Consider the following 26,820-nt stretch of genomic DNA (forward strand, 5'->3'; position numbering starts at 1 on the left):
CTGGGGCCCCACCTAAGCAAGCCCGTGGCGTTATCGATACGCAGCTTCGTTCTTTTTTTTCTTGGTAGGTTGACTGACAGCTTCACTCACTGTTTTTTCGTCTGATGGCTTGTGATTGGAATAGACACGGACGATGGCATTTATTTCGCATTGTATACATGTGAATAAAATCTCATGTAGTATCATTATACGGCATTATGTATCATTCATATTTCTGAATTCTCACATATGATGACAATCCATCTCAATACAAACACAAGTCCCTGAGAATGGACATCCCCGTACCCCGAGATCCGTCCGTCCCCGCCAACTACCTACTATAGTATCATAAGCATCCCCACGAAATCAATTCACTTGCACTCTTTCGACAAACATGTTGTGCAAACGCTGCATCTTCACTTGATTCCCAAACCAGTCTAACTCTCGTTTCCGCCAGCAGTGAATTGATTGACGAGTGGCGCTTGTTTGAATACTTTTTTTTTTGCTGTATTAGTGTCCATTCACCCGCCGCGATGATGTGATGCAGCGGTACTAAACTAATGCTGCACCTATTTAGTCAATTAGCTCGCCTCGTCCACTACACCAAAACCCAGGCATCGTCCTTGCATAAACCAACCATCTCCTAGCAACATATATATCCCCCCTCCCATATCCCACCTACCCTTACTCTCTCTCCCTCTCTCTCCCCTTTTGATCAAAAATCCCCAACAACACACACACACAAAGTCACAAGACAAACCACCAATGGACACTCCCTCCAAACTCCGCGAGTCCTTCGCCTCCAAACCCGTGTCCGAGCACAACGACACCTGGGACACCCTCTACCAACAATCCTTCCACCCCTGGGACCGCGCCGGCCCGTCCCTGGCCCTCGCCGACCTGCTCGCCCAGCGCACCGACCTGATCCCGCCGTCCCTCGAGCGCGACCCCCGCGGCAACCCGCTCCGCGACGCCGCCGGCGCCGTCATCCGCCGATCGGCCCTCATCCCGGGCTGCGGCCTCGGCCACGACGTGCTGCTCCTCAGCTCGCTGGGCTACGACGTCGTCGGCCTCGACTACAGCCTCCGCGCCCAGGACCTCGCCCGCGAGAACCAGCAAACGGCCGCCGCCGACGGCAAGTACAAGTCCGTCGAGGACGGCGTCGAGTGCGGCCGCGTGACGTGGGTGTCGGGCGACTTCTTCGGCGATGCCTGGGAGGGCGGCAAGGGCCAATTTGACCTGATATACGACTACACGGTGAGCAACGAGAATTCAAAATTCTATAATATGCCCCCCCGCCGCTTCTATGGAAAATGAAGATGGAAAATGCTGACGGCTCCAAACCCCCCAACGAAACAGTTCCTCTGCGCGCTCCAGCCCTCAGAGCGCCCCCGGTGGGCAAAGCGCATGGCCCAGCTGCTTGCCCCCGGCGGCCAGCTCATCTGCCTCGAGTTCCCCTCCGGAAAGCCCCTCTCGCAGCACGGCCCTCCCTGGGGCGTCTGGCCCGAAGTCTACGAGGCCCTCCTCGCCAATCCCGGCGAGCCCATCGAGTACACCGACGACGGCAACGCCAAGCCCAGCGCCACTCCCAAGCAGCCTCACCCCGATGCGCTTCACCGCGTGTGCCTCGTCAAGCCGCCGAGGACGCACAAGGCGGGCACAAACGAGGACGGGAGCGTCAGGGACTTCATCTCCGTGTGGTCTCGGTAGTAACGCCACTGCAGGATGCTGAAGTTTGATGTGTCGCTCTGTTGAAGCGAGGTGACGAGAGTTCCGTATATAGATGTGTAGGTAGGACGGGGGCAGCGGTAAGGACCGAAGCTGGCGCCCCATGAGCTCCCTTCTTCTTCCACGAGGAGAAGCTCTCTCCCCATAGACCTGTGATATAACATGAATACGCAAAATAAAAGACTCTCACGATATCGTCATGATGCAATGCTCAGTCCGCCGCCGTCGTGGTTGCCGCCGCCGCCGCCGCCCTTCTCAGGGAGTTGTAGTGCTCTCCCAGCCCATACCCATGCCGATAGTACGCCAGCCACAGCGTCTTTGCCTGTTCTCCCTCTCCCTCTCCCTCTACCTCTCCCTCTCCAATCTTCTCCGTCCTCCCGTCCTGAATCACTCTAATCTCGACCCCGTACTGTCTCGCCACGGCCATCAGCTCCAGCTGCCCGCCCCATTCCGCCGTATCCCTCATCTTCTTCGCATACCCCTCCAGGTCCTCCTCCAAAAACGGCGCAAAGTCGTCTGCGTGCGCCTCCATGAACCCGGCCGCCTTCTTCCTCACCGTCCGATACGCCGGCTCCTTGTCGTCGTCGTCAGCGCCCAGCGGGATGCCGTTATGCGCAAGCTGGTCGGCCAGCGCCGCGAACAGGCAGTGACCGTCCGGCTGGATGTCCTTCTCGCTGAGACCGTGCGCCTTGAACTCGCCCTTCATGTATGTGCTCTCGCGCGCCCGGTGGTCCGTCATGTTGGACGCTTCTTGCTCGGCGTGGAGCATCGCGGCCTCTTGCTCGGCAGCGCGCCGCGCCAGCCGCTCCTTTTGTCGGTTTCGCTTCTTGCCGGGCTGCTGCTGCGCTGACTCGTTGCTGCTCTCCTCCAGGTTCAGCTTCGCTGTCGCTGTTTCTAGCTCTTGCGCCCCGTTGGTCGTCGCGCCGTTCTGCTGTGCCTCGTCTTCCTCCTCCTCCTCCTCGAGATCCTCTCCCGCCTCTCCATTCATGGCCGCAACCTCAGAAGCTTGCTTCTCTCTTAGCTGACGTTCCATCTCGGCGCATTCGTCATTGACACCCTTGCGCGTCTTCTTCGTCGCGTTCTTCTTCTTGCTGGTGATTCTTCCTTGGACGTCTTTGAGCTCACGACGGTGCCGCGTCTGCATCTGCTCCAATGTCTCGCCCTCCATTTTGCCGTCCTGTTTATACGTTTATTCGGCTTCTCCCCGTCTTCTCTGCTCGTAATCTTTCCTTTTTCTTTCTTTTTTCCCCCTTTCTAAATGAATGACGAATGTGCAGAGCCAGAAAGAAAAACAGTCGTAAGCTTGAGTGGTGGCACAGGTAGGTGTTAATGGCGGGGTCAGTCAAAGTGCCTTCAACGGATTTCTTTTTTTTTTTCTTTGGCGGGGCCGGTGTTTGCCCCGGATCCGACCATGAAGCAAGCACATGACAAACTGTTCAGCATAGCAAAATCATGTTCGAGATGGAGTAATAATTTCGTTGTATTACGAGCGTATTGATCTCAGTTTTTACTATCTAGTATTAGCCTTCTCTCAACATCTCCATGTTGCCAGAGAAAGGCCGCCCAATCTTCCTTGCTGAGAGGGCATTCATCCCGCCGTCCCTGCCAACCGCATCTCCAAGTCTATCTTGCTGTATCCAGACCAAAGACGCCTCCAAAAGCGTGAGATCATGGTGGAAATTGCTCCCTCTTGCCTTGTGTACACCCCTATTTTGTATATGTTTCGGAGTCCCCTTGACCCCAACATTCATCCCCAGACAAAAAAAAATATGTTAATACAGACGTATATATTCAGGAAGAAAATCAGCGCCGCGCACCGCAAAAATGAATGGTGAAAGCAACAAAGGAACGGCAGAAATGAAGAAAAATAATGCGGCAATGACCGTAATTCATATCAATACAAGGCTTGAAGCAAAATGTAGATGTTTATAATGTCGAAGAAAGAGGGTATCCCGTCGTGGTGTTGTTTGATCCCTTATATTTGGACCGTTGGTATATTACAAATGAGCGTGTGGTTGATGGTTGATTTATGTGTTTCGTGGGTTGTGGCCACTGCAGACCATTTAAAAGCCCCTAAATGGGTCGTCTCGGAAAAAGTCCTCCTCTCCTGCTGTCTTGCTTCCGCTGAAGAACTCGTCTGATCCCCGGGTGCTCCTTGACAGCTGGGCACGACGGCGATTCCGGCTGCTGCGTCGGCGGAATTCTTTACTCTTCTTTCGCGCAAGCGCTCTGTAATCATCTTCCCCTTCTTCTTGATATTCGTTATACTGCTGGTATGCATGAGGGCTAATAAACGCCTCCATGCGCACAGTACCTATTGCGTCAAAGAAGTTGCCTTGCTGAGATGATACCGTCGACAATGGTGTTTGGGCTATACCCCAGCTGGCAGGGGATCCTTGTGACTGGTAAAGGTCAGAGGAGCCAGTCGTCTCGATACTGGCACCAGCCGTGCTGTTTGAAGAGTGATGGCTGATTTCACCAAGAGTCGGCCCTGAGAAGCCTCGGAAAGATAGCGGCGGGGGCACACGACCTCCTGTGTTGCTACGCTTGCGGCCATGGTTCGTTGGCGTGTGGCCCGTCCGATCATTGAAGCGAGGTATCATGGGTGGCTCGGCGGCATCCACCGAGATTTCCCTTGAGTGCCCGGCTCCAGTCACGGACTCTGCCACTCGAAACCTAGAAACATCGCCCATCCGTACGGTGGGAACGTCGGGGATGCTGGGCATGCTCGCCAGCTCTGCCTTTGGCGGAGCTGCTCGACCCTTGGCCAGTCGAATAGAATCTCGTATTCCTCCTCTCGTCAGCTTCGTAGGGCGCGGCGGTTCAAAGTTCGGGAGAGGGCGCTGCTTAACCGAGAGGTGTTGTTGGGGCTGAGCAGGTAGGACTTCGGGAACGGCTTGGTAGGAATGGGCCAGGAATGACAATGCCGTCAGCCAGAGATAATGTCTCTCAGCTGTAGGCGCTGTGAATTTGAGTGCTCGTTGTGGTGTGAGGATAAGGATTGATCGGTTGAAGATGGGCGTTGTAGCACCTCGAGGTGCCGGGTTGTCATCTTTCACATCGAGGACCGATTGAATAGCAACTATTCAGTATGTTAGTACTCAACGGAAATTCTCACTTCAGGGGTTATACACTTACACTTGCGACCTGTCTTTCCTAGCAAAGCACTGCCGGAAGATGGCTGCTTGCTGCTCCATAGAATAGCTCGCTCATACGGTGCCACCCAGACCCATCGCCTGTGCCTGTCGTTGCTGTTCTCATCTTTATGCCCCGCGTCTCCAACGCCAAACGATTTCCTTCTGCGGACATACTTAAACATCCATTCTCCAACCATGGTCTGAGCAATCGCATCCACGACTCCGGGCGTTTGTGAGCTTGCCTGGGACACGGCCTCTGATTTGGCAGTCATGACAGTGTTGTTGGATAGCTGATGGCGGTGCCTTTTATAGGTGCTGCCTTCCCGGTTATGCGGCGTCGTGATATCATTTTGGGGCAGGGGAGGGAGACCAGGACTTTCAGGGGCCTCAGTGGAGGGTGATAGAGGCGGTGTTCGACTGCCTGTCCTGCGGTGACGTTCATGGTGTGGCAGAGTGTTTGCGGAACGAACACGACGAACATGAACGCTATTGGCATAATAAGTACGGCTACCGCTTCGGCGATGGCCGCTAATGCTCGATGGAGTGCTGCGTCCATCGCTTGGGATACTGGTGCTGATGGATGGCTTCCGTGAGCTGGCTCGGGCTGGGATAGGGAATGGTGCTTGATTCTTGGGCTCAACAATGGTAGGGTAGTTAGCCAAGCCTGTCTGGGCCATGGTAGCTTTTCGCGTGAAGCTGTTGCGTTTTGATGGACCCGGTGCAGGCGCTGGTGATTTTTCGTTGAGCCGACTTGATCTCCCAGACTCAGGCTCATTCTCACCAACACTATACAGATCGGTGCTCCTTACTGATCTTACAGATGTCCTACCGGAGCGCTTGGAATGTTGATCTGGCGAAGTTGCGACTGTACCCACTGAACTTCGCTTACCGGTTCGGCTCAAGTTGGATGGAGGTCTGGGGGCCGTCAAGGCAGTTCGGTATTCAGAATCGCTCATGTCCAGCTCACCAAACTCGTCAATCTCATCCGAGTCGGTATAAAAGCCGGAGAACAGGCTGCTGAAACGGCGAGGCGGTATTATTGGGCCGCGTTGGCTCGATAGGAGAAGATCATCGTTGTAGTCGTGTAAATCATGGTCATCCATTCGGAGGCTGATGGGGGAAGCCGGAAGTTCGGTGCTATACCGGCTGCTTTCCAGCCGTCGAGGGTTTCGAGGAGGTAAGCCGCCAGCAGGAGGATTGGCGCTCTTGTCGGGAATAGCAATGCCCGAAGGATGAGGCGAGGTAGGACGGGAAGTGATAGAAGACGGCTGAAGATGGGCTGGAAGAAGAGCCAGTCTCTTGTCTGTCTGGATTGCCTCTGTTTGAGAGCTCGAGTCAACCATATCGCCTTTAACAATGATATGGACTTGGCAGCCAAAGTCTTTGAAGTGTTGGGGTAGCTTCGGAGTATGCGGCGAAGTAGGCCGGCTAGTCGGCGGCTGAATGCTGATGCTCGGGATATACAATGGAGGTAGCGGGATAGGAGAAACTACGGGAGCGGGAGCCTCGGTCTGCGTCGACGAAGTCGTCATCTTCGGTTCAGGCTTTGGCGTCTCGACCTCCACAGGTGAAGCCTCGCGCAGCTCGTACACTGAATTTGGCGTCTTCGGAGGGGTTAAAGGAATCTCAACCGTCTGCGAGGCTGATGACACCATACGTCGGGGTGTAGTAGGCGGTTCAATAGTAGGGGGTAGACTAACTCTCTTCTTTCGCTGATTTGCTTCAATTTCGGACGATCGCGGGGGTGTCTCTTCATACGGTTTCTTTTCGACTACCTCGGAAATGGCAGGCTCCAGTTCAGGAGATGGCACCACTTCCAGCGTAGGAGAAGGTGGTGGAGAAAATTGGATTCCTGTATCAGCGTAAGAGAGCTCGGGAGCAGGTGAGTGCTGAACTCCTGTATCAGCGTATGTGGGTTCAGAAGTAACCGTGTACTGAACTCCAGTATCAGCATACGAGGTTGTAGCGTTAGGTGCATCTTGAACTCCTGTGTCAGTGTATGAAGATTCGGAAGCAGTGGAGTGTTGAATTGCTGCATCGGCATATGAGGGTTCAGGAGCAGGAGAGTATTGAATTCCAGTGTCGGTGTATAGAGGCTTGGGAGCCGGAATGGGAGCCGGGGCCGGGGGAGTACACTGGACGCCTGCATCGCTGTATGTATGCTCAAAGTCAGGAGAGCACTGGACTCCAGTGTTGCTGTATGTATAGTCAGAAACGGGAGAGCACTGGACTCCAGCGTTATTGTATGAAGTTTCGGAAGCAGGAGAAGACTGGACTCCAGCATCAGCGTACGATGGCTTAAAGGTAGCGCGAGTACGGGGCGGAGCAGAATCTTCTCCCTCTGTCTCTTCGTCTTCGCCTTCGAGAGCCTCTAGAACTGATTGGTTCATGAAAAGTCTGCCACGTGCAACGCTGCCAGGACGCTTCACACTTTCTATGCTCTTTGTCCTTCGGTGAAGCTTGCTAATGACACTCTCACGGCTGTATGTTCGCCGGTGCTGTTGTTGTCGGGGGCTTGAGAAGACACTTTCGCGTCCGTCAAGGTCTGTCTGGTCATCCGTATCATCAAATTTGAGCTCATCTGCCAGAGAGTAGCCATTGAGAGAAAAGCCAAGTCCATTGGCCAGGGAATAACGAATGCTGCTTGTGAGACTCATTGTTCTCACGCTGCCTGTGTCATTCTCTTTACCGCTGTCTTCTGCATCGCTCTCATGGCCACGGCCTTGTTGAGGGGCTCCATTTGCGTGATTTGCCTGATAGGCTGCGACCTCATCGAGTACCATTTTTAGGCGGCTTTCCGCCACATGGATTCGCCGCTCATATTTGCGCTTCTCATCTTCCCAGTTCTCTTTTTCTTCGGCCCACTGTTCATGAACTCGTAGAGAATCTTCCTCTTGGATACGAAGTTTCCTCAGGGCTGCGTCTAGGCGCTTCTTCGTATCAGTCGCCGATTCGACAGCTTCGTCTCTTTCTCGTGAAAGATCTCCCAACGCTGAAGAAGTTCCACCCTCTAGCAACGACAGCTGCCGTTGCAGCGAGCGGGTCTCCTTGGTTGCTGCATTTACACTGTCTTGCAGCGCGTCCTGCTCCTCTCTGCTAGTCTGGAGTGTACTTTCAAGATTCTCAATAACCTTGACTTTTTCTTCTTGGTCCCTCCTTAGTGATAAGATTTCGGACACCAAGTTGGCATGCAGAGTGGGGGTGAAGCGTCGTGGATCGAGAATGCTTATTTGCTCGTCGGTTGTTATGTCCCTTGAGGAACGCTTGGAGGCGTTTCCGTTTCTCGACGGCGAAATCTTCTTCTTTGCTGGAGGGGTGGTTGAACGTGCAGAACGCCTCGACTTCCTCGACTTGGTCGAAGGCGTTCTATAAGGAACGTACTCTCGCGCAGGCAGCGAGGCTGCGGCCTGCGCATGCATATACTCGTCGTCTGTCCAGGCCGACATTGCTGCGAAGTTGAGCCAATGCAGCTACCTAGTTTTAGGCCAGTATGTGACGGGTAGCAGCCGGTTGATAACCAGCCTTTGTCATGGGCGGTAATCCTTTGATTCAGCATTAGTATTTTGCAGACATAATCTGGTCTGAGATGTCTCAGGGTTCAATGGTGTTAAAGGGTTCGCTGCCGCGATACATCCAATGCAAGGGGAAACGACTTACAAGACTGCGCAAATGTTTGGCCGGCAATCCCTCTGGCTACTGTGCACGCCGCAATTGATGTGAGCCAGTGGCTGGGTACTAACGTCTTGCTTTCGAAGTCTAAAACACGCAATTCGTATAAAAAAGGGAAGTCGTCGAGACTGTTGAAAGAAATCCGTTTCAACAACGAAAAAGCATTGATTATAGGAAGGCGGGTAAATGCGAGGCGGTGATTTCTCAAACGGTTCGGTTATTCGATCTAGTCGAATGTGAAGGGGATTTCGGAATGAAACACGGAGATGCCGAACGGTAGCAAAAGGGTTTCGACGCCGGTATTCGCAATGAAGTGCTAATGCAACGATTTAAAATAAGATAAAAACGAGGAGAGCTGAAGCAATCAAAGGCGTCAGTTTGTCTTTGGGATTCGTAGGGCTAGCAGGGCAGCTGGCAACAAGAGCAAGAGGGCGTCGCCTGCTCCTGCCACATGAATCTCACCTTTGGACGCAAGGGAAAAGAAAAGAAAGGAAAGAAGCAAAACCGCCTGAAAAGGCTTCGTGGGTGATTCTGAATGTCTCTTAGTCCATTGAATCTCAACAGACGCCGAAAGGGAAGAAAAGCAAAGCAAAGCAAAGCAAAGCAAAGCCGGCTTCTAGTCGGACAACGCTCCTGCAAACTGCGTGGCGTACGAAGCTGAAGATTGTCGCTGGAGCAGCCAGCAGCAAGACACGGCAAAACGGCGATAACGAAACGACGAGCACAGAACAGGAGACGGCGAGACGAAAAGATAATGACGAGGTATTCCGCCGGGGTGCCGGGAGAACAGGAGGCAGGGAGTATTAATTGTCCACATCCACTTTGCCTGGTTGGTTGACGCGCGATCGGGGTCGACTGTGCCCATGTGGGCCGTGCTTGAGGCGATCCCAGGACGCTGGAAGCTTGGTTGCAAGGGCCAGGCAGATGGAGGGCTGTCTGGACTGGCTACGGACTCGCCCAAGCAGAGGGGAGAGAGGCTTTGCTACTGTACGAGTACTCGTACTGCCCTGCTGGCGTGCATCTCCTTGAGTCTGGGGTCAAGTGCTGCTGGTGCTCGAGCAAGGCAAGTCTTCAAACCACTCCCCCCAGAGCATCTTGGACTCTTCTCAGATCATTCATGCAATCTAACATTATACAATGCAGCACCTGGGCTTGGCCTCGCACGAGAATACGCCAGCAGATGGCCGCATATGCACACCACTGCAAGCTGTCCGGCCGGCATCTCCAAGGGCCCTCCTAAATCAACCGCAGCAGCCAAGATTATCCCTCCTTGGAAGCTGAAGGCAAAGGACTTGCTTGCTTTCTCTCTTCACCCTGCCCCCCTGCAAGCTTGTTCCCCCTCTGCAGACGGAGCAACGCTGCATCATTGGCCAGGGGCCTGCATCGGTTCTTTCATCCGCGAGGGCCCAAGCGTCCACTCCCAGCATGCTACTCCCAGTCCTGATTAGCGGTCCTCAGTCAACGCCAAAAACGCCCACCAGACGACTGGCTAAGACAAGTTCTAATAACCCGATGGCCTGTCAGGTTCCCCCTTCAGCTCAGAGGCACCACCAGTATTACAGCTGCTGTTGGCCTGGCAGATGGCGCTGTGGCGTCTCATTCCCGGCCGCAAAGCGTAGGATCCGGCCAGTGGCTTTCTTTATTTTGTTTCACCATTGTCCGGTGCGAGACCGAATATGATACGGCAACATGAGTGTGCCCGCTCTTCGTACGGAATACAGTTGACTATCAACGCGCCCGGATTGGTGACGGACTGAAGGCTGGTAGAAATTGTCGCCAGCATGGGGCTTCCTGCTCTTACCTTGTATGGGATATTGCGCCGGCCTTTTCTTTTATGAGGGAACAACGTTAAATTATGTAAAGAGCCCAACAGTCTTGGAATGGCATAACATAATAACAGCACCTAGGAGGGCTCTCGGCTATGTACCGTTGAAAGTGGACGGCAACGCTTGATCTTGCGGAGGCATTCACTCATGTAAGCCAGCGTGGATGCACGGCAATATCACATATGCAAGGCTACCGGTGTCACCTGGATGGATCCCTGTCAGGACCACCCTCACGACATTATCCGAAATCGCGCCTGTTCAAGTGTATGCGCGGATAGGAGGAGCATCCTGGCTAGAGCGAATGTTTCTAGACTACCATGCTTGTACTCGTACAAGTACTCGTATGGAACTCCAGGCCCGGGATGATACTCGCCACGGCGGCCGATGGGCAGCCACTACATTGCTTCTCCAGGAAATGATGAGAGGATTCGCAATTGTTGGCCCAAAGTTAGTCTCATTATTCGGGTCATCATTCAAGGCCTGCGAGCGTCATCGCCATTACTATTGGTACCCCATACGATGGACTGTGCCTACCTACCCATTTCCTCCCCCTTTTCGGGTACACGCCGCCGAGTCGCCTGCGCTACGGCCCGGTACTATGGTGAGACTCTGCTGTGTCAGTTGCCCTCTCGACTGAAGCACACGGGTGTGATGTTGCAACAGAGTACGAGTACACACAAGTGCATGTGCCGGGTTTATTTTCAAGTCTTCCACCATAGTGGTACTCGGCTATTTTCCACGCTCTACAATCCTGAGCGCGTACCTTGCATCGTCCTGCAGATTCCGCGATACTACTTGCACAGTACTTGCTGTGCTCCATCCTTCCAATGTTATGGGGAATGCTGTCCGTAGGGGGTACAGCACTGCTGGTACATCGTACACGTCCCTGGCATTGCGCTTGTATGGAGGCCACTGGTATGGGGTACGGGTTGGCTCATTTACTTTAGCTGGCCTCCCTGGCCGCTTTGGAAATTAATCGCGACCAGGGTCACTGTTCTTCGATTTCAAGAGGCCCGAAACTATGCTGGCCTAGGAAGCGGGCCGAGCTTGGCAAACCAGCCCGGTCCTCGTGCTCTTTTAGGGGAACCAACCTTACTTGGTACGGCCCATCCCCAATTAATTGAGCAGACATGGGGATAAGGTCCTGCTGATGGTTTTTTCTTTTTTCTTTTTGGCCCGCATGTTCATCGGGGTCGGCATGGCCGAAACCAGAGCAGATACGAGTGAAAGCTTCGTACACGGGATATTCCTGTGATGATCTTTAATTGTCTGACAGCTAGGTTATCCATGACGAGGCTTAGTCGCCATCAGAACGTTAACAAAACGATATGAATCTTGCTCCGTGCGCACGGCATTTGAGGCTCTCTCCACGGAAGCAGTCAACTGACAGATGGCGCCGGCGTCTCGTCGAAGCCCCTCAATGGCACGGACAGCTGACTTGGGCAAGATGATCAGTGGCAAAGGACGATTTTTGCTTTTTTATCTCCCCCGTCTGCTGTCGAATCTAGGCCGTTGGTAGTCCCTCCACAGAAGACGGACGCCGATCATCAGCTCTTCTAGCCAACTCAGTTATACCCACCTAGTAGGCCTATTAGCTGTTGGCAACCAAGCTACCGCCAAATTACGGAATCGCCAGACCTTTTTGTTCCTTCATGCAAGCCTCATGTCATCGAAGGATCTCTCCAACCGATGCTTAATTAGCTCAACGGGCCATGCAGGGGAACATGAGCAACCAGAGCACAGCTGCGTGCTTCTCAAATCCCACTATCAAATGCAGCATACTCCACCTACCACATCAGCTCTCTTGGTGCTAGTCGAGCTCGCTCCCTCAGGTTAGCCTGAGATGTGATGGGTGATAGGGCGATTGCCATGCTCCTGCAATTTCTCCGCTTTCTACTGCTACTCCACCTCCATACCGAACGACTTACAGCACTAATACAACAAGTCCTGTCCGGCGTACTGTCTCTTGCTCGCCAATTATTACATGCCTAAAAAAGGAAAAGAGTAGGAACAAGGAAGTCAAGTTGCTGGGCCGCTGGATCTGATATTTACGAGTACCGTTGAGCCTTGTCCAGTACAAAGACGATTGCGGTAACCCCCGTCGCCTTTCATACGGTTGTGGCTATAGCATATCGGCCGTAGTCTCTCCATGTCCCATTTACACAGAGGCGGGAATATGAGAGGTTCTAATAGATGTTGAATCTGTCAACACTGACAGATGTCCAGGGCTCAAGCATCAAACGGCCAATCTCCAGACGTACCGAGAGGAACAGAGAAAGCTGCGAGATACTACCCCCGCCCGCCAAGTCCATAAACTATTGCCTTCTTAAACGCTTCGGGGATCCAGATCACTTTCCCAGGGTGGAAAGATCAGCATTCAATAGAAGCCACAGGCTACTTTCTTACATTCAGCTGAGTACAAACAAGACAGAGCTGAACTGAACTGGGCATTGAAGACGCACCACTCAGCACGTAGTACTCGTATGTGGTACAGGGAACCACTCTGTACTCTACCATGCCATCTTTCATATGCTACCACAGCCAATAACTTCTGTGCCCACCGAGCAAAGCGATAGCAGATCATGAATACCACATAACCCGGGGCAAGGGTGTCTGGAGAGACCAACCCAAACATAGCGGCATGCCGGCAGCAATAGCCGACCTAGCGGGCATTGCCTTGAATATTTCACTCAATTGATGGGCCAATCGCCTCAATCGAAATGTGCCGCTGAAGCTACGAGACATGATAATGAAACCTGGGCCATCTCATACTGGGTATATCAGCCACCTGCACAGCGGGACGTTGGCCACCATTGTTCCGGGCCGCCCATCCGCGTCCTCCTAGTGGTGCCTGTTTTTGATATCATTGTATCCCTCCACACTTGCTATGGCGTGGACTGGGCTGCCACCTTAGGGATAGCAATGTATCCCCGGAGATGCCGTTGGTATGGAGATGTGTCGACAACATCATTGTACAAGGTTCTGGACATGTACTCCTTACTTGTCTGCGTTGGTGCTCACCTCTCCTCGCTTGCCTGGGGCTGGTATCCGGCTAAGTCTCCTTGCACATCCCCGCACGATCACGTTCTCATTTCCATTGGGACTGTTAGAGCTGGATGATGATACGTCTTTTCCCTTTTTGCCGCTGGCAAGCCTGCCATCTATGTTCCTTTTTGTTGTTTTCGAGGCTCCACGCGCTCTCATCACAAAGGATCCACACCTTAGCCATCACTATCAGGGTAACACAACATTTACAATGGGTACTGAGGGAAGCTTTCTTTTGATAAAGCAAAAAGTCCGTAGGTACGTTGTACCTCTGTCTACAAAGAGCGTAGCTTTCTTTTCAGCTATCTTGGCAGCTTGCCAGCCGCACACGAAGTCTACTTTTGGCATTGGGAAGCTCTACAATATCATAATGCCGGCAGTCACTTTCATATGTCAGTTACGAACACACTCTGACGGGGCGGGCGTTGGTGGACAAGGGTAACAAATGACAGCCGCAGTGGCATCCACATGTCAGTCAACTTATTTCATCGAGCCTCGACTAGTTGGGAGTTGGCTGCTAATATTAGGTAGGCCACGAGCCTAATGGGACTTGTCGTGGCTCTGATAGCCTCCAGTCCAGCGGCAGTGCGATGGCGGGCGTTTCGAATAAATGGTTGGTCCTTGCGCCAGTGGCTTTATTTCCTCTCGCTTGCGTTTGCGGAGCAATCTCCTTGGCAGATTGGCACGTAATGCTCCCTCTGACATCAAGAATGCTCTACGGATATCGTATCCCAGACTGGTCGTCATCCTGCGACTGACCGACCGCCTATCAAGCCTCAGTTCGTGATAGTGGCTTGCCGAAATACATGTGGCAAATGTGCCATGTGCAATGAGATGCATTCATCACAGTGGCGTGTTTGATGTAAGTGCGTCACACTCGGCTACGGGTTGGTTCCGAGCAATATCTCTTGCAGATGCTGAAACTCGGTTATGTACTGGTAGGGAGTGCATGGTGGCTTTGGCCAAAGCTTGCCGGGGTTTGCTATTAAGCTATTACGATTCGTATCAAACTTTGATAGTTTCATTGCGTTTGCAATATCACCTACCCAATGAGTGTGGTGATGGTATGTTGCGCATGAAAGGTCGTATCGTGTCGGTTGGTATACCGAGGCCGCCGTCTAGGAACTCGTATCGCAACCACTTGTCATCAATTCTATTTCGTATTCATGAAAGGCGTTTATACTGCTATACCAATTAGTTTTCTCACGTCAAAAAATAATCTGCATTATTTGGTATAGATCCATAGATGAATGGAGGAAGTGGTCACATACACGCCGCGAGACGCCTCCCTTCTTACCCTACAACAACAACAACAACACGACGCAGAAAAGACATCAGTATCACTGCATGTTTGTTCCCATGTGAGAATTTCGGCATCTCATGACGTATAATTGGTTGTATTATTTCCATTTCTATTGCTGCTGTGTTCAAAGGGAGGTTTGTTGGGTTGTCGATGGCGACATTTAATCATGTGATTTTATAGATCTAAACTTTAACCTCGGTGAACGCTTCATCAACCCCAAGTGTGTGACTCAAACAAAACGCAACGCCGGCTTCAAGTATATCGATGCCGAGACAAATCTCTTCATCCAACTTCCTTTTAGCAAGAATTCTCATATAAAGATACGGCGAAATACACCAAAAAAATAAAGAAGGAAGGAATAAAACCAACATGCCCTCAAAAACCTCACCCCTCAGCAACATCAAAGCCCTCCTCTTCGACGTCTTCGGCACCGTCGTCGACTGGCGCTCCTCCGTCACAGACGAAATCTCCCTCCGCACATTCCGCAAACTCTCTTCTCGAGAAACCCTTGCGCCTACCCTGAAAGCTCGTCTCGAAGGCCTCACGCAGCAGGACTGGGACCGCTTCATCCAGGAATGGCGTGACTCGTACAGCGCCTTTACGAGATCCTTCAACCCGGACACGGATCCCTGGAAGAGCGTCGACCAGCACCACCACGACAGCCTCGTCGAGCTCCTCGGGAAATGGGACCTCGATGGCCTCTTTTCCGAGACGGAGATTGAGAGCTTGAGCCTCGTCTGGCATCGCCTCGCTCCGTGGCCGGACTCGCCCGATGGCCTTGCGGCGCTGGGCCGCAGATACGCCACTGGCACGCTGTCTAACGGAAACACTAGCTTGCTGCGCGATCTCGTTGACTTTGGCGGCCTGTCTTTCCAAAACATCTTTTCTGCCGAGACGTTCAAGGTGTACAAGCCCGATCCGGCAACGTACCTGGGCGCCGTGCGAGCGCTGGGCTTGCGGCCGGAGGAGGTGGCCCTGGTGGCGACGCATCTCGGGGATCTCGATGCCGCGAGGGGCTGCGGACTGCGGACGATATACGTCGAGAGGGATAGGGAGGAGGCGTGGGGGCGGGAGGAGGAGAGATATAGCGAGGCGAAGACGTGGGTGGACTTGTGGGTGACGGAGGGGGACAAGGGGCTGCTTGGTGTTGCAGAGAAGTTGGGGGAACTAGAGTAGGAAGGATATATGATGGATGACGGAGATCTCAGGTTGCGAGTGTATACGGCATTTGGGGACTGAGTGGATAGTTGGGGGTATATTGGGGTGGGGGGGATTGAAGTCTTCGTGTCGATATACGAGGTCAATGTCTTTACTTGTAACGAGTTGCCATGATAATGAAACGTATATTAAACCTGAGTGACGATAATCACTCGATTTGGAGAGTATATCTCACAAGACTGCTCGAGTATCGGTTGCGTAGTTGCATTATTCTTTGCTAGACTATTGAATTGCATTCATTCTGATAACCTTGGGGTGGGATACGGGATAAATTGGTTATAACATTCATTATGCATCTTTAGCTAGTATTACTCGTCCACTGACACTGGCTGATTGAGCACCGTATGGATTTTAAGAGAGCATAGATCTCATTTATCCTAAAGCGTGGGCTTCAGGATCAGTAGATCGTGGCAATCCAAGCTCACAGCCCCCTTAACTTGTACCAATTCGTGACTCCAGTGTGATGCAAGACATATCCGAGTGTCTACACTGCCAAGTGGAAAGGAGGGTCAACTCAGCCACTGCATGATACATGATACGGATCTAATGAGCCACAGTCTCCTGGCTTGACTTATAAGACGGGGGGCTTGCTCCCAATCATCACAACGGGCTGTGTCTCCCGAGCCCTCATTGGTAGACGTCTTTTTTCTCCCACAGCCATTCGTCTTGGAAGCCAAAGCTCAAACGGTACGAGCCGACTTGCCGAATTCATAGTGCTATACGCCATTGGCTCCCATTCGGGAACTCCCGCAACTACAAGAAACGCTCTTGATCCTGATCCTGGGGCGGAGCGGAACCCTGGCAGGGCTTTTCGGATACTACCGCTGATGCAATTTAGTTAGACGTGATACTCACTGCAGGTGTTGTGGAGATTCCTGGCGGGCTCTTTCGTACAGCTTGGTGTTCACGTCAAGCCCGTGTGATACAAGGTTGGTCGTATTGCGCCGACGGCCAGTTAGGTTGCTCCAGCTGGACAAGACATGCATCGCATTTGTTGTACGCATACCGAGGACAGTCATCCATCCTTTTTCTCCCAACCTTGGCAAGAATGCGAAAAAAAGAATATCCGTGACCCCCACCACGCAGCTTACTCGTCTCAATGAGGTGACCGGCGACGTCGGAGTGATCCTTGGGGCATCTCAGTTTGTCCGAATGCTAGCACGAGAGATAGGAATCGGCCGCTTCGGGTGGGTGAACCTTGCATTCGGGATCGACTTGCTGCCCGCGGGTAAGCATCATCCGCGTGCCGGGATGCAGGAAAGACGTGGGATGCGAGGGTTAGCCAAACACTATGTCGCCGGATAAGCTCGGTGGCCAGGCCGGGAAAAAGGACCTTGACCGGACGACATGCTTCCCCGCGCTGACGCAGTGGTACAGTAATCAGAGCAGAGAATGCAGGCTTCTTGTGCGTACGAGATGCTCGAGGCAATAGTAAGACTAAGAGTAAGAGTGAGCAATGGTAGCATGTTGTACTAGCACGTCCTCCGGCGAGTATTGCGCGACCAATCGGTGAGGAGGGCCGTCGATAGCTGCCAACCAAGAGTGGCAAATATTGCTCTGTCCATAAGCGAGAGATGCAGATAATCCCCGACGGGCGTGACTTGTTTGGGTGCTGATTTGGAACAGAGTATATCGGATGAGGCTATGCAGGTCTAACTTATCTTGAGCATGCCATCTGCATGAGTGGAAGAGCGACCAAAGGGAGCAGATGTGATTTGGCAACGCTCTGTATACTGCAAAACCGGTAGCCACAAGCGCAAGGTTGGCCATGTAATCGTACTGGCGCCCGGAATAGCATCGTACTAAGAAGACTGACTGCTTGTACAGTAGAGCATCGTATCCACCGTTCCTCTGGTCGACTGCGTGTTGAGCGGATGTAGTTTGCGGTCTGCCGCTGCGGGTCGTGCTCCATGTGCTCAGCAAGGCTAGGCTAGGCTCCTACGCACGCGGCGGGAGGTTGGGGGGCATACGAGCCCAGATACAGAATCCGCCTCTCGGGGACAAAGGGAGAAGAATGCCATGCTACTGGCTGAGGGCGAGGCGCCGTGGTCTGTCTTTGCCCTTGATGGGCTGGGTGCGCCAAGCTGCGACGGCCTTGATCTCTCAACCCGGAGCCCCAATATTCTGTACTCCGGACTAGTGCGGCGTGTTGACTGCGGAAGCGCTTGTCTCGTGAGCCTTCAGCCTTCAGCTTGGATGGGGCACCAAGCACGTCGTGCGTGTAAGAAGCTGACGAATTGATAGGCGGGCATCTCCAGAGCAGGGACATGGCAGCTGTCATCTCACAAGAGAGGCAGGCTACATGCCGACTCTGGCGGGATGAGCGAGGAGACTGCATCCACAGCTTACTCTTGCGGTGGGTTCGTGCTCTGTGCCCCCGTTCACGCACGGCCATATGCATAAATGTGCGAAGCCGATGCGATGCGAGTGACTTGATGTTCTCCAGAAGTCAGTCAAGCACGTCAGCAACAAACGTCAGTGCTGGGGCGGGAATGGTTTCCAAAACGAGACGTTGATGTGGCGAAACGCTGTCTGTCCGTAGCCGGAGGGCTGCCATGAGATTCTGCTGGTGCTTGTCCGGAGCACTCAGCTCAGCTCACCAGATATGACAAGAGAGCGGTTTCTTCCACCCCCGTCTCTCTTTTTCGTCTAGCCTCTTCCCGTCGACGCTGGCCTGCAGGGCAAGCAGCAAGGAGATCAGACCATTGATCTCATGGTCCTTGTCCGCGCGCGTGGTAGCGGCTTTGCTGGGATCTCGGGATGCGAATGTAGCCAGTCTTGGAGTACGAAGCACGACTGCTGCCACTGCTAGCACCGGCTTCAACTGTCCATGTACGAGTACGACTAGTGCCGTAATAGTACAAGCAAGCGCTCAACGGACAGCCGAGCGTGTGAAGCTGCGGTTCCGACCGCTAGCTCGGCCGGCGCTGCAGATCGACGTCTTCCAAGAGGCCCGCTGGTGAAGCTGCAGCCATGCTTCCGGCTCTGCTGGCATGGAGCATGTCGCTTCCGCAGTCGCTCCGCGCTACGGATGCAGCGTTGCTTTGGCCCGTTGGACTTGTACGAACGAAGCCGCCGCAACTCGTTTGTCCTTGTGTCGAGCAGCAGCTTTCTGCTCTGGCGGACAAGTGAGGGCAGCAGTAGCGTAGCGTATGTACTGTGTCGGCCTTGCAGTAATCGAGGCTGTCAACCATTGGATTGGATTGAACTGGACTGGATGCTGACCTTGAGCGGCAGGCAAACGCTCGTTGCTGCCATCGGGTCGCCCCGGCAGGGCTCATCTCATCCCCCATGGCATGGGCATGGACATGGACATGGACGCTCGCCAGACTTGCAGATTTGCAGCCAGGCTTGCGAGCGACACAAGACATGGACGACTGGGACTGGCTCCTACGAGTCCTCGTACATGCTCGTACATACATGTAGGCTGGGGCTTCGGGCCCCGCAGGTTGGCACATATCGTGCTCGTGTGATAGCAGCATCTCTCCCATGAGAGGCTTCCGACTGGTTCGGCTCGCAGAGGCGTCAATGGCGGTTGGCTAATATGCTGCTGGATGATGTAAAGGCAGCGGTTGGAGGTTGGCCAACCAGGCATGGATGAGGCAAGAAGTGCTGCCCAGCCAGAGTGGCTCAAAGCTTCAAGGTCTGGTGCCAAAGGATTTTGGATTCAAATTCGATCCGGAATGCCGTACCGGTACAAGCCACTAACAGAAGAGAGCATGCCGAGACAGGTAGAGACTGCGCTGTCTGCTGGTACTGGTACTGGTACTGGCTGCACGCCCATTTAGCATTGATTGACTCAAATTACATGTACTCGGTATATTTCCGTCAGGTGCAGTATACCTGGCATCTACTAACCCACCAGGTACAGCTCCTACCACGGCCGCATTTTACTTTTGTAATTAGGTACATTGATTGCAAGTGCATGCCGTGATCCTCCAATTTGATGTTACAGATGTTGGTTGTACCTTGACTTTACCAAGGGCGAGAACCAGGAAGAAAAAACAATTATCAGGGAGTGCCTTTATCGTAAAGCCAAGGAGAGGGCCTCTTGATATTCGTGCCACTGATAAAAGATCAATGGATCAATTCAATAGCACGAGTACATGCACCTTGTAGACAGATACTACCTACCTGAGTACTACCTGAGGTAGTGCCAGCAGGACCAATGTATCTCCTGTACAGGCCTCGTCCATGGCTTGGTTGTTTCCGGCTCGGACTTTATCTCGATGCAACCCATTTTGCATCCTAAACATTTACAACGGACGTCACTTACTCGTACAGGCAGTAGCACGTACTGCGGTATGAGTTGGTACGTACATGAAGCGGTTCCAGCACTTGGCAGCACTATCCAATACTCGTCCTTGTCTCTTATGCCTGTTGACCTAATAGACACTATAACCTTGGCAGATCCTTTTTGCGCCGCTTTCTATCAATGGCACCTGCGATGTGCATACGTGGATTTGGTCCGACGTGCCGATGGTTTCCCGTGCCGCGCACTCTGACATAATCCAGGCGCCTGGGTACAAGTACGGATACATGTACGAGTACACAGCACATGGAGGGTTCAACGGTGAGTCTGGTTACCTTAGTTTTGCGCGCTGCATGCCCGTAAAGTACCAGACTCGTAACTCCGTCCTGCACAGTACAAACACCAACAACACCAATCGCCGCTCGTTCGCTATCCATTATAAATGGCTGCGAGCATCCCCCCCCCCCGTTGCCGCTACTGGAGCTAGCGTCCGCGAAACAGCCAGGCAAAGCCCCAAAAAGCCCGCCCCAGACGCCTTGACCGCATGGCTGTCGGGGCCGCAAGCTCAATCCATGTCTGCTGCGAAAAACCCTGTGCCCAGAGGCGGGTGTGATACGATACCGGCGGACGCAGGCTGCAGACGGACGCCAGCCTCCTGCCTGGGGGCCTGTAGGGGAGAAAATAGGGGATCATTGGCCGCCGAGATGCCTGCAGGCTTTTGCATTGGATTGGATAGGATTGGATTGGATTGGATAGGATTGCAGCGGGCTGCAAGCGCATGTACCTATACCTGCGTCTGTAGGCTACAGGTACCTCGACCTCTTGATGCGGGCTGGCTGGCACCCGAACTCACCTCATCCATTTGATCTCAACCTGATTGAACCCATTACAGTTGCAGCATCAGCACTGCACCGACTAAGGTACACATCAAATGCCCATCAATGGCACTAAGAACTGCCATGTACATGCACTAGGCACACGTCGAGTGATTAGTGGCAGCGCTGGGCTGGGCGGGCAGTTATGGATGGAGGTGCCATGGACGGACGGTACGGTACATTGGGCGATGGGGTCAACATTAATCGATGGATCAACAACGGTCCTGTAGTGGAGGCTTTGCTACCTTAGCAGACGCTCATGGAGGGAGGGATGGAAACATTGATCGAGTTGGCCGGCCCAACACCCGTTTTATTTTCCTAGCATTCGGCCTACTGCAGCGCTCAGCGCGCGTTTTGCTGCGTCGGGTTGAGTTTATTTGGATTCGGGGGCCAGACTGGACTTGAATTGACTGCCAACCTGACCTCGTTACTCCGGAGCGGCATCCGTGTCTGTACCTGTACCTGACCCTGTACCTCTGCTGGTACCTATACCCCTCATCCTCCTCAGCGCTTCCAATCGACCTAGCCAGGCCAGACCAGACCAAACCAGACCAACCAAGTGCTAACCTAAGCCTCTCCGCACATACATTAGCAGCAACTCCAAAGCTCGCCATGCCATGCCATGCGCTGTCCTGTCCTGTCCTGTCCTGTCCTGCTCTGTTCCGCTCCGTGCATATGCGACTTGCACACGAGTTGCATTGACCTGATTGATTGATTGATTGATTGATTGATCGACTTGCCTTCCAGGCCCCATCAATCCCCATACGGCTGCAATTACGAGTACCGGTACTGTTCCTGTACTGTACACTGCGAACGGCTCTGCTACCTTACTAACCTGAGCTTGAGCCCTTAAAGGTACCGCTGCTCCGGCCTGCCTCGAACCCCCTATCAGCGCCCTCTGCCACCAACCTCGACGCCTGCTAATCCCAAATCCAAAGCCGGACCCGCCAAATCCACCTTTTGCTTCTCCACCGCGAGCACCAAAAAGTCCACCCGGCCAGCTCCAAGGACGCCCAAAGCATCTCGTCTTTTGGCCGTGCTAGCACTGGCACAAACATCCCTCCCCAAACCGCACTCTTCTCATCCCAATTGCATCTGCACCGCTCGCACAGCTTCCGTTGCTCCTCGCCCATTGCACATCCGCCGCGCGTTTGTCGTCCGACTCGGGCTGCCCTTGTGCTCAACCTTTGCTGTCTCCCCTCCTCCTTTCGCAGCGCCGCTAGCGGACCCTTTGGAATCGCCGGCCAAAATACCCTAGGATTGCTTGTCTTAGTTCGGTCGCTCAACCGCTAACTTTGCGCCCATCATGGCGGGCAGAATGGTGCTGTACAAGCTGGTGGTGCTGGGCGACGGTGGTGTTGGCAAGACGGCCTTGACCATCCAGCTGTGTCTGCAGCATTTCGTCGAGACGGTAAGCAGTTCGCCCTTCTCAAACCCCAAACACCACGGTACAAGGCGGAGAGAGAGAGAGGCGCGCGAGAGGGCCAAGGGAGAGAAAACACCGACTCTTGCTTTCCCCTCTCCTGACCGATTGGGCGACAGCCTCGGGCAACGACGGTAGCGCATGAGGGGCAGAAACAGGAGCTCCGTCCACCGAAAAAAAAAAACATTCATGTCCGTTTTGTTTTGCTAACGTCCTGCGCTCACAGTACGACCCGACAATTGAGGATTCGTACCGCAAGCAGGTTGTCATCGATGGCCAGCCCTGCATGCTTGAGGTTCTCGACACGGCCGGCCAGGAGGAATACACAGCGCTGCGAGACCAATGGATCCGAGACGGTGAAGGCTTTGTTCTAGTCTACAGCATCGCATCCCGCTCGTCCTTTACCCGCATCAAGCGCTTTCACCACCAGATCCAGCGCGTCAAGGAGTCTGTAGCTTCCTCGCCCTCCTATCCGGGCTCCCCTCTATCCGCCGCTAGCCCGCAGCTGCCTGTGCCCATCATGCTCGTGGGCAACAAGAGCGACAGAGTCACCGAGCGGGAGGTTTCGACCCAGGAGGGGCACGCCCTGGCTCGGGAGCTTGGCTGCGAGTTTGTCGAGGCCTCGGCCAAGAATTGCATCAACGTCGAAAAGGCCTTTTACGACGTCGTTAGGATTCTACGCCGACAACGCCAGCAGGCCTCGCGACCGCCTGCGGGCGCAAGCGGCCGCACTCGAACAAGCAATGGCGATGTAGGCGGCGGGGGCCGAGACACGCACAAGTACCGGCGCGGCAAGGACGGCGACAAGGGCAAGTCCAAGTGCATCGTGTTATGAGCAAGCTCCGGCTTGTCACGTCTTCCAACTCCCCATCAATTTTTGTTGAATGGCTGGGTAATGTTGGGTGCGGCGTGTTTGGTCCCCCAGATGCTTGGTTTGTTTTTGGTGCTCGTCTCTACTTATCGAATTTGGCATGCTATCTACCAGGACATTGTTCATTCCCATAGAATGCATCTTGGTATATGTCATACGCTGGCAAGAAGAGCTGGCGCTCTGATTTTTGGCTCCCTCTTTCGGTTGTTGGGTGGGCTTGCGATATTGTTACATGATGACGACGACATTCGGCAACAAGAAAAAAAGCATCTTTTTTTTTATTATTGTTTATTTTTTACAAGCTCACGGGCCCCCTCGATTGGCGCATGGCGTAAGGCCACTCACTTACGGACGCTCAAACGCACATCACACAAAAGGTGGCATCATTTCCGCGGCGCTGGATTCTTACGATGTTTATACCGCTACTGGACAAGCTGATGTGCTCATTGATGATTTTTGAGGGGCAGCGACCTATTTCTTCTGGCTTGCCTGACTATCTGACAACGCGCCGGCCGGTGCCAATTGCGCCTCTACCTCTCATCTCCTGCGTCATTCCAATTCTTACTCTCTCTTTGCGTTCGTTTCCCGACAGATACGGGATGGATGGTCGCGGGTGTTCCAGGAGTCTTGGTCGAGTCTGTTTTTTTTTTTCTCCCCCTTCCTTTTCCCTTTCTGTTTCCCACTTCGACAATTTCATCTCTACTGCTCCCTCTTCCTTTTGGGTTATAAAAAGTAAATCACCGTACACGTCTTGGCACATGTCATGGAGGGGTGTTGATAGCGATATCTTGTTGGATCTGTCAGAATTTTGTTACATTTTTTTTTTCACATGTTATTATCCCACAAAGTGCTTATTTGCCGTTATACTATCCGGAGAATCTGGTTTCTAGACGCACATGGTATGGAAGAAGGGGGATGTTGGATGCCTAGAAGCTACTACTACTACTACTACTACTATTTTTTTTTCGTTTTACTTTTCTCTGTTTGTTTTTTAAAGAAGCTGTCTTTTTTTCTCTATCTCTCTCCTTTTTTCTTTTTTCCTTTTTTTTTGTAAACGAGAGCGAAATTGGGAACGGCCATTGCCGCCTTTTGGCCGACGGAAAAAGCAAGAACAAAAAGTCAAACTGCATTGATGTTTTTTTTCAAAGACGGTGACGGGATTTTTCAATGGGAGGGAGGGTGTTTGCGAGGTCTGGGTAGCTTTACTACTACGGTACCTGAAATTGACCTGATTCCAGTGTTTCTCGTGTCCGTCACTCTACATGTGTAACTACTGCCAACGCCACGAAACCGACCGGTATCACAAGCGGTCTGTATACAAGGTGCCGAGAGAGACGAGCAAGTCTCCATGATGTAATAATGTGAATCGGTGTACGCGGTTTTCGATCATGAGTCCGTTCCCCCCCTTGCTTGATCATTTAGAGTAAAAAGTTTGCATACAGTGAAAGTGAAAAAGAGGCTTGATGTGTCATAAAACCGGCAATTGGAAAGGCAGGGCGAAGCATTTAAAAAATTGGAGCTCCTAAAACGGCGATCTACACAGGAAGAAAAAAAAGTGAGGATGTACATATCGCAACAAGCCGGCAAAGGGGGGACGAAAGTAGTGCTAGTCTTGGAGGAGTAGTGATATGCACGGCAGACCGTTCCGACGGGGATTTTTACTTATTGGTGGAGTTGATTTTGGGCGTTGTGAAGCGCAGGGAGAGTTGTGAATGAGGAGTTGTCTTGTGTGTCTTTGACTATGTGGTTTGTGGCTCGAGGTCGGTCCGTTGACTGGACTTGATATGTGCTGTGTTTGTAAGTTGGAGTTTGACATGGGTTGCTTTGTTGGGGACTCGAGCGAGGAGAAGTTCGCAATGGCTGAGCCTATTGCTGGATGGAACAAGTGAGACCACAAGTTGAAGCGCAAATACACATAAATTTTCATATTCAACCAGTTTTATACTCTTGTCTACAAGTTTTTCTTGAGGATAACACGATCTTCCGTCCATAAAGCATTAACCTGTTGAAATCCTTCTCCTCACATTCCTCCTCTATTACACCAATCTACCGTCTGCTACAACCGAGCTTCTCTCACAAAATGTAAAACAAACTTTTGTTCAATCTAGTTTCCCTGCAGAACTATGTCTTTTTTGGCTAAAAACGGGAACTCGGCACGTTTTGTTCCAAGATTCAATGATAAGAAGAGGGAGAAGAGAGAAAAAAAAATAGGCAGCTGTTTTTTCCGTCGGCCTTGTCCTAGCTTCTCCTAGACACCGAAGACTTGCAGAAAGTGGATGCCTTCAAAACGGCATTAAGGAGGGAGAAACCTCTCGATGGCGTGTAAGTTTTCTGCTGCAGTTTGAAACGCCGCTGCGGAGGAGCGGGGTACTGGTTTTACATGAGAGGGAAAAAGAGAAAAGAAAAGAATCTACATGTCCCTTTTTCTTTCATCTACGAGGACTTTTTGCGGCCTATCCCATCAGAGTCGGGTGTTTTTGTTGGCTTGCGTAAGCAATTAGTTTGCACGTTAGGTAGGGAACTTGTGTATTTCGTTTGACGCTCAAACTGTCACTTTAGTGTCTGTTGGGCCGGTTTACTAAAAAAGTCAATGGGATGGGATGTTCAAAATACCCCCTCCCCTCGGGGACTTAATTTACACGTAATTAGCACGTTGCTTGCTCATGGTGACATCCCCCCCCCCCCCTCGATCTGGTGTTGTGTGCCGCGGTATGAGGGTCACTTAGTACTAAAGGGAGAGAGGGGGGATGAAGTACGGAGTAGAGAAAACAAAGATGAATAACAGTCTGCGTTACGCGTATTGCTATACCAAGCAGCTGGTTGATGAGGCATGAGACATGATGGCTTGTGGTTGCCCGTAATGAGATGGACGAGATAAAATGAGATTGTAGATTGATAAGCGAGAGCAATGATTAAACACAATTGGGAGAGAGTCTCTCCATATAGACATCTGGTACAGTCATTTGATACAAGTCGAACTGCATAGGTATTCATCGAAGCTTGATAAAGGTATTGCTTCAGCTTGGAAGCACCTTGATCTTAAGATGAGGACTCACTTACATGACTTGCACTTGGCCGGATGAATGCCCATGTCTTCATCGGTATCCCGTTCCGGAATCTTTCCTTACCATCAGATTTATGGAAATCAAGGTGACATCACGATAGAGCCTCATATAAGGATATAGGGTATACTATTCCCACGGATTTGACTGCTCCCACATCAAGTAACCCTGCGAGACAATCGTCATAGTCTTATTAACATTTCCATTCATACAGCAACAATCTCTTCTTCTACACTTCCGCTACATCCATTCATGTAAAGTCGTCTCTGTTTTTAAACGGTATTGGGCTGTGATTTCAAGAAACCTCTTTTACGACCTCGCTCACCCTCACTCACTGCTTCACTAGACCATCCAATCACCTACACGTACGTATCCCATGCAAGGAAGTCAAAAGTTTGGCAAATCACTCAAGGTCTCAGTCAGTCTCCCCCC

At 52.4% G+C, this 26,820-nt stretch overlaps 5 protein-coding genes across 5 annotated transcripts; 3 read left to right on the forward strand and 2 right to left on the reverse strand.

The window, feature by feature from the left end:
• Window positions 1-744: 744 nt before the first annotated feature.
• Triagg1_7130 (uncharacterized protein) lies at window positions 745-1,689 on the forward strand (the record flags this gene model as incomplete). The annotated part of the gene is made up of 2 exons (XM_062901832.1): window positions 745-1,236; window positions 1,339-1,689. 2 exons carry the CDS (start codon window positions 745-747, stop codon window positions 1,687-1,689), a joined length of 843 nt encoding a protein of 280 aa, XP_062753952.1.
• Window positions 1,690-1,918: 229 nt separating this feature from the next.
• On the reverse strand, window positions 1,919-2,875 carry Triagg1_7131 (uncharacterized protein; the record flags this gene model as incomplete). Its single annotated transcript, XM_062901833.1, has 1 exon — window positions 1,919-2,875. One exon carries the CDS (start codon window positions 2,873-2,875, stop codon window positions 1,919-1,921), a length of 957 nt encoding a protein of 318 aa, XP_062753953.1.
• Window positions 2,876-3,770: 895 nt separating this feature from the next.
• On the reverse strand, window positions 3,771-8,290 carry Triagg1_7132 (uncharacterized protein; the record flags this gene model as incomplete). Its single annotated transcript, XM_062901834.1, has 2 exons — window positions 3,771-4,789; window positions 4,846-8,290. The coding sequence occupies 2 exons, from the start codon at window positions 8,288-8,290 to the stop codon at window positions 3,771-3,773; spliced, it is 4,464 nt and encodes a 1,487-aa protein (XP_062753954.1).
• A 6,766-nt stretch (window positions 8,291-15,056) lies between these two features.
• Window positions 15,057-15,863, forward strand: Triagg1_7133 (uncharacterized protein; the record flags this gene model as incomplete). The annotated part of the gene is made up of 1 exon (XM_062901835.1): window positions 15,057-15,863. The coding sequence occupies one exon, from the start codon at window positions 15,057-15,059 to the stop codon at window positions 15,861-15,863; it is 807 nt and encodes a 268-aa protein (XP_062753955.1).
• A 6,475-nt stretch (window positions 15,864-22,338) lies between these two features.
• Window positions 22,339-23,290, forward strand: Triagg1_7134 (uncharacterized protein; the record flags this gene model as incomplete). Its single annotated transcript, XM_062901836.1, has 2 exons — window positions 22,339-22,443; window positions 22,682-23,290. 2 exons carry the CDS (start codon window positions 22,339-22,341, stop codon window positions 23,288-23,290), a joined length of 714 nt encoding a protein of 237 aa, XP_062753956.1.
• Between the last annotated feature and the right edge of the window lie 3,530 nt (window positions 23,291-26,820).

This window comes from Trichoderma aggressivum (assembly GCF_033847375.1).
Source record: "Trichoderma aggressivum f. europaeum strain CBS 100526 chromosome Unknown scaffold_030, whole genome shotgun sequence".
Taxonomy (NCBI): domain Eukaryota; kingdom Fungi; phylum Ascomycota; class Sordariomycetes; order Hypocreales; family Hypocreaceae; genus Trichoderma; species Trichoderma aggressivum.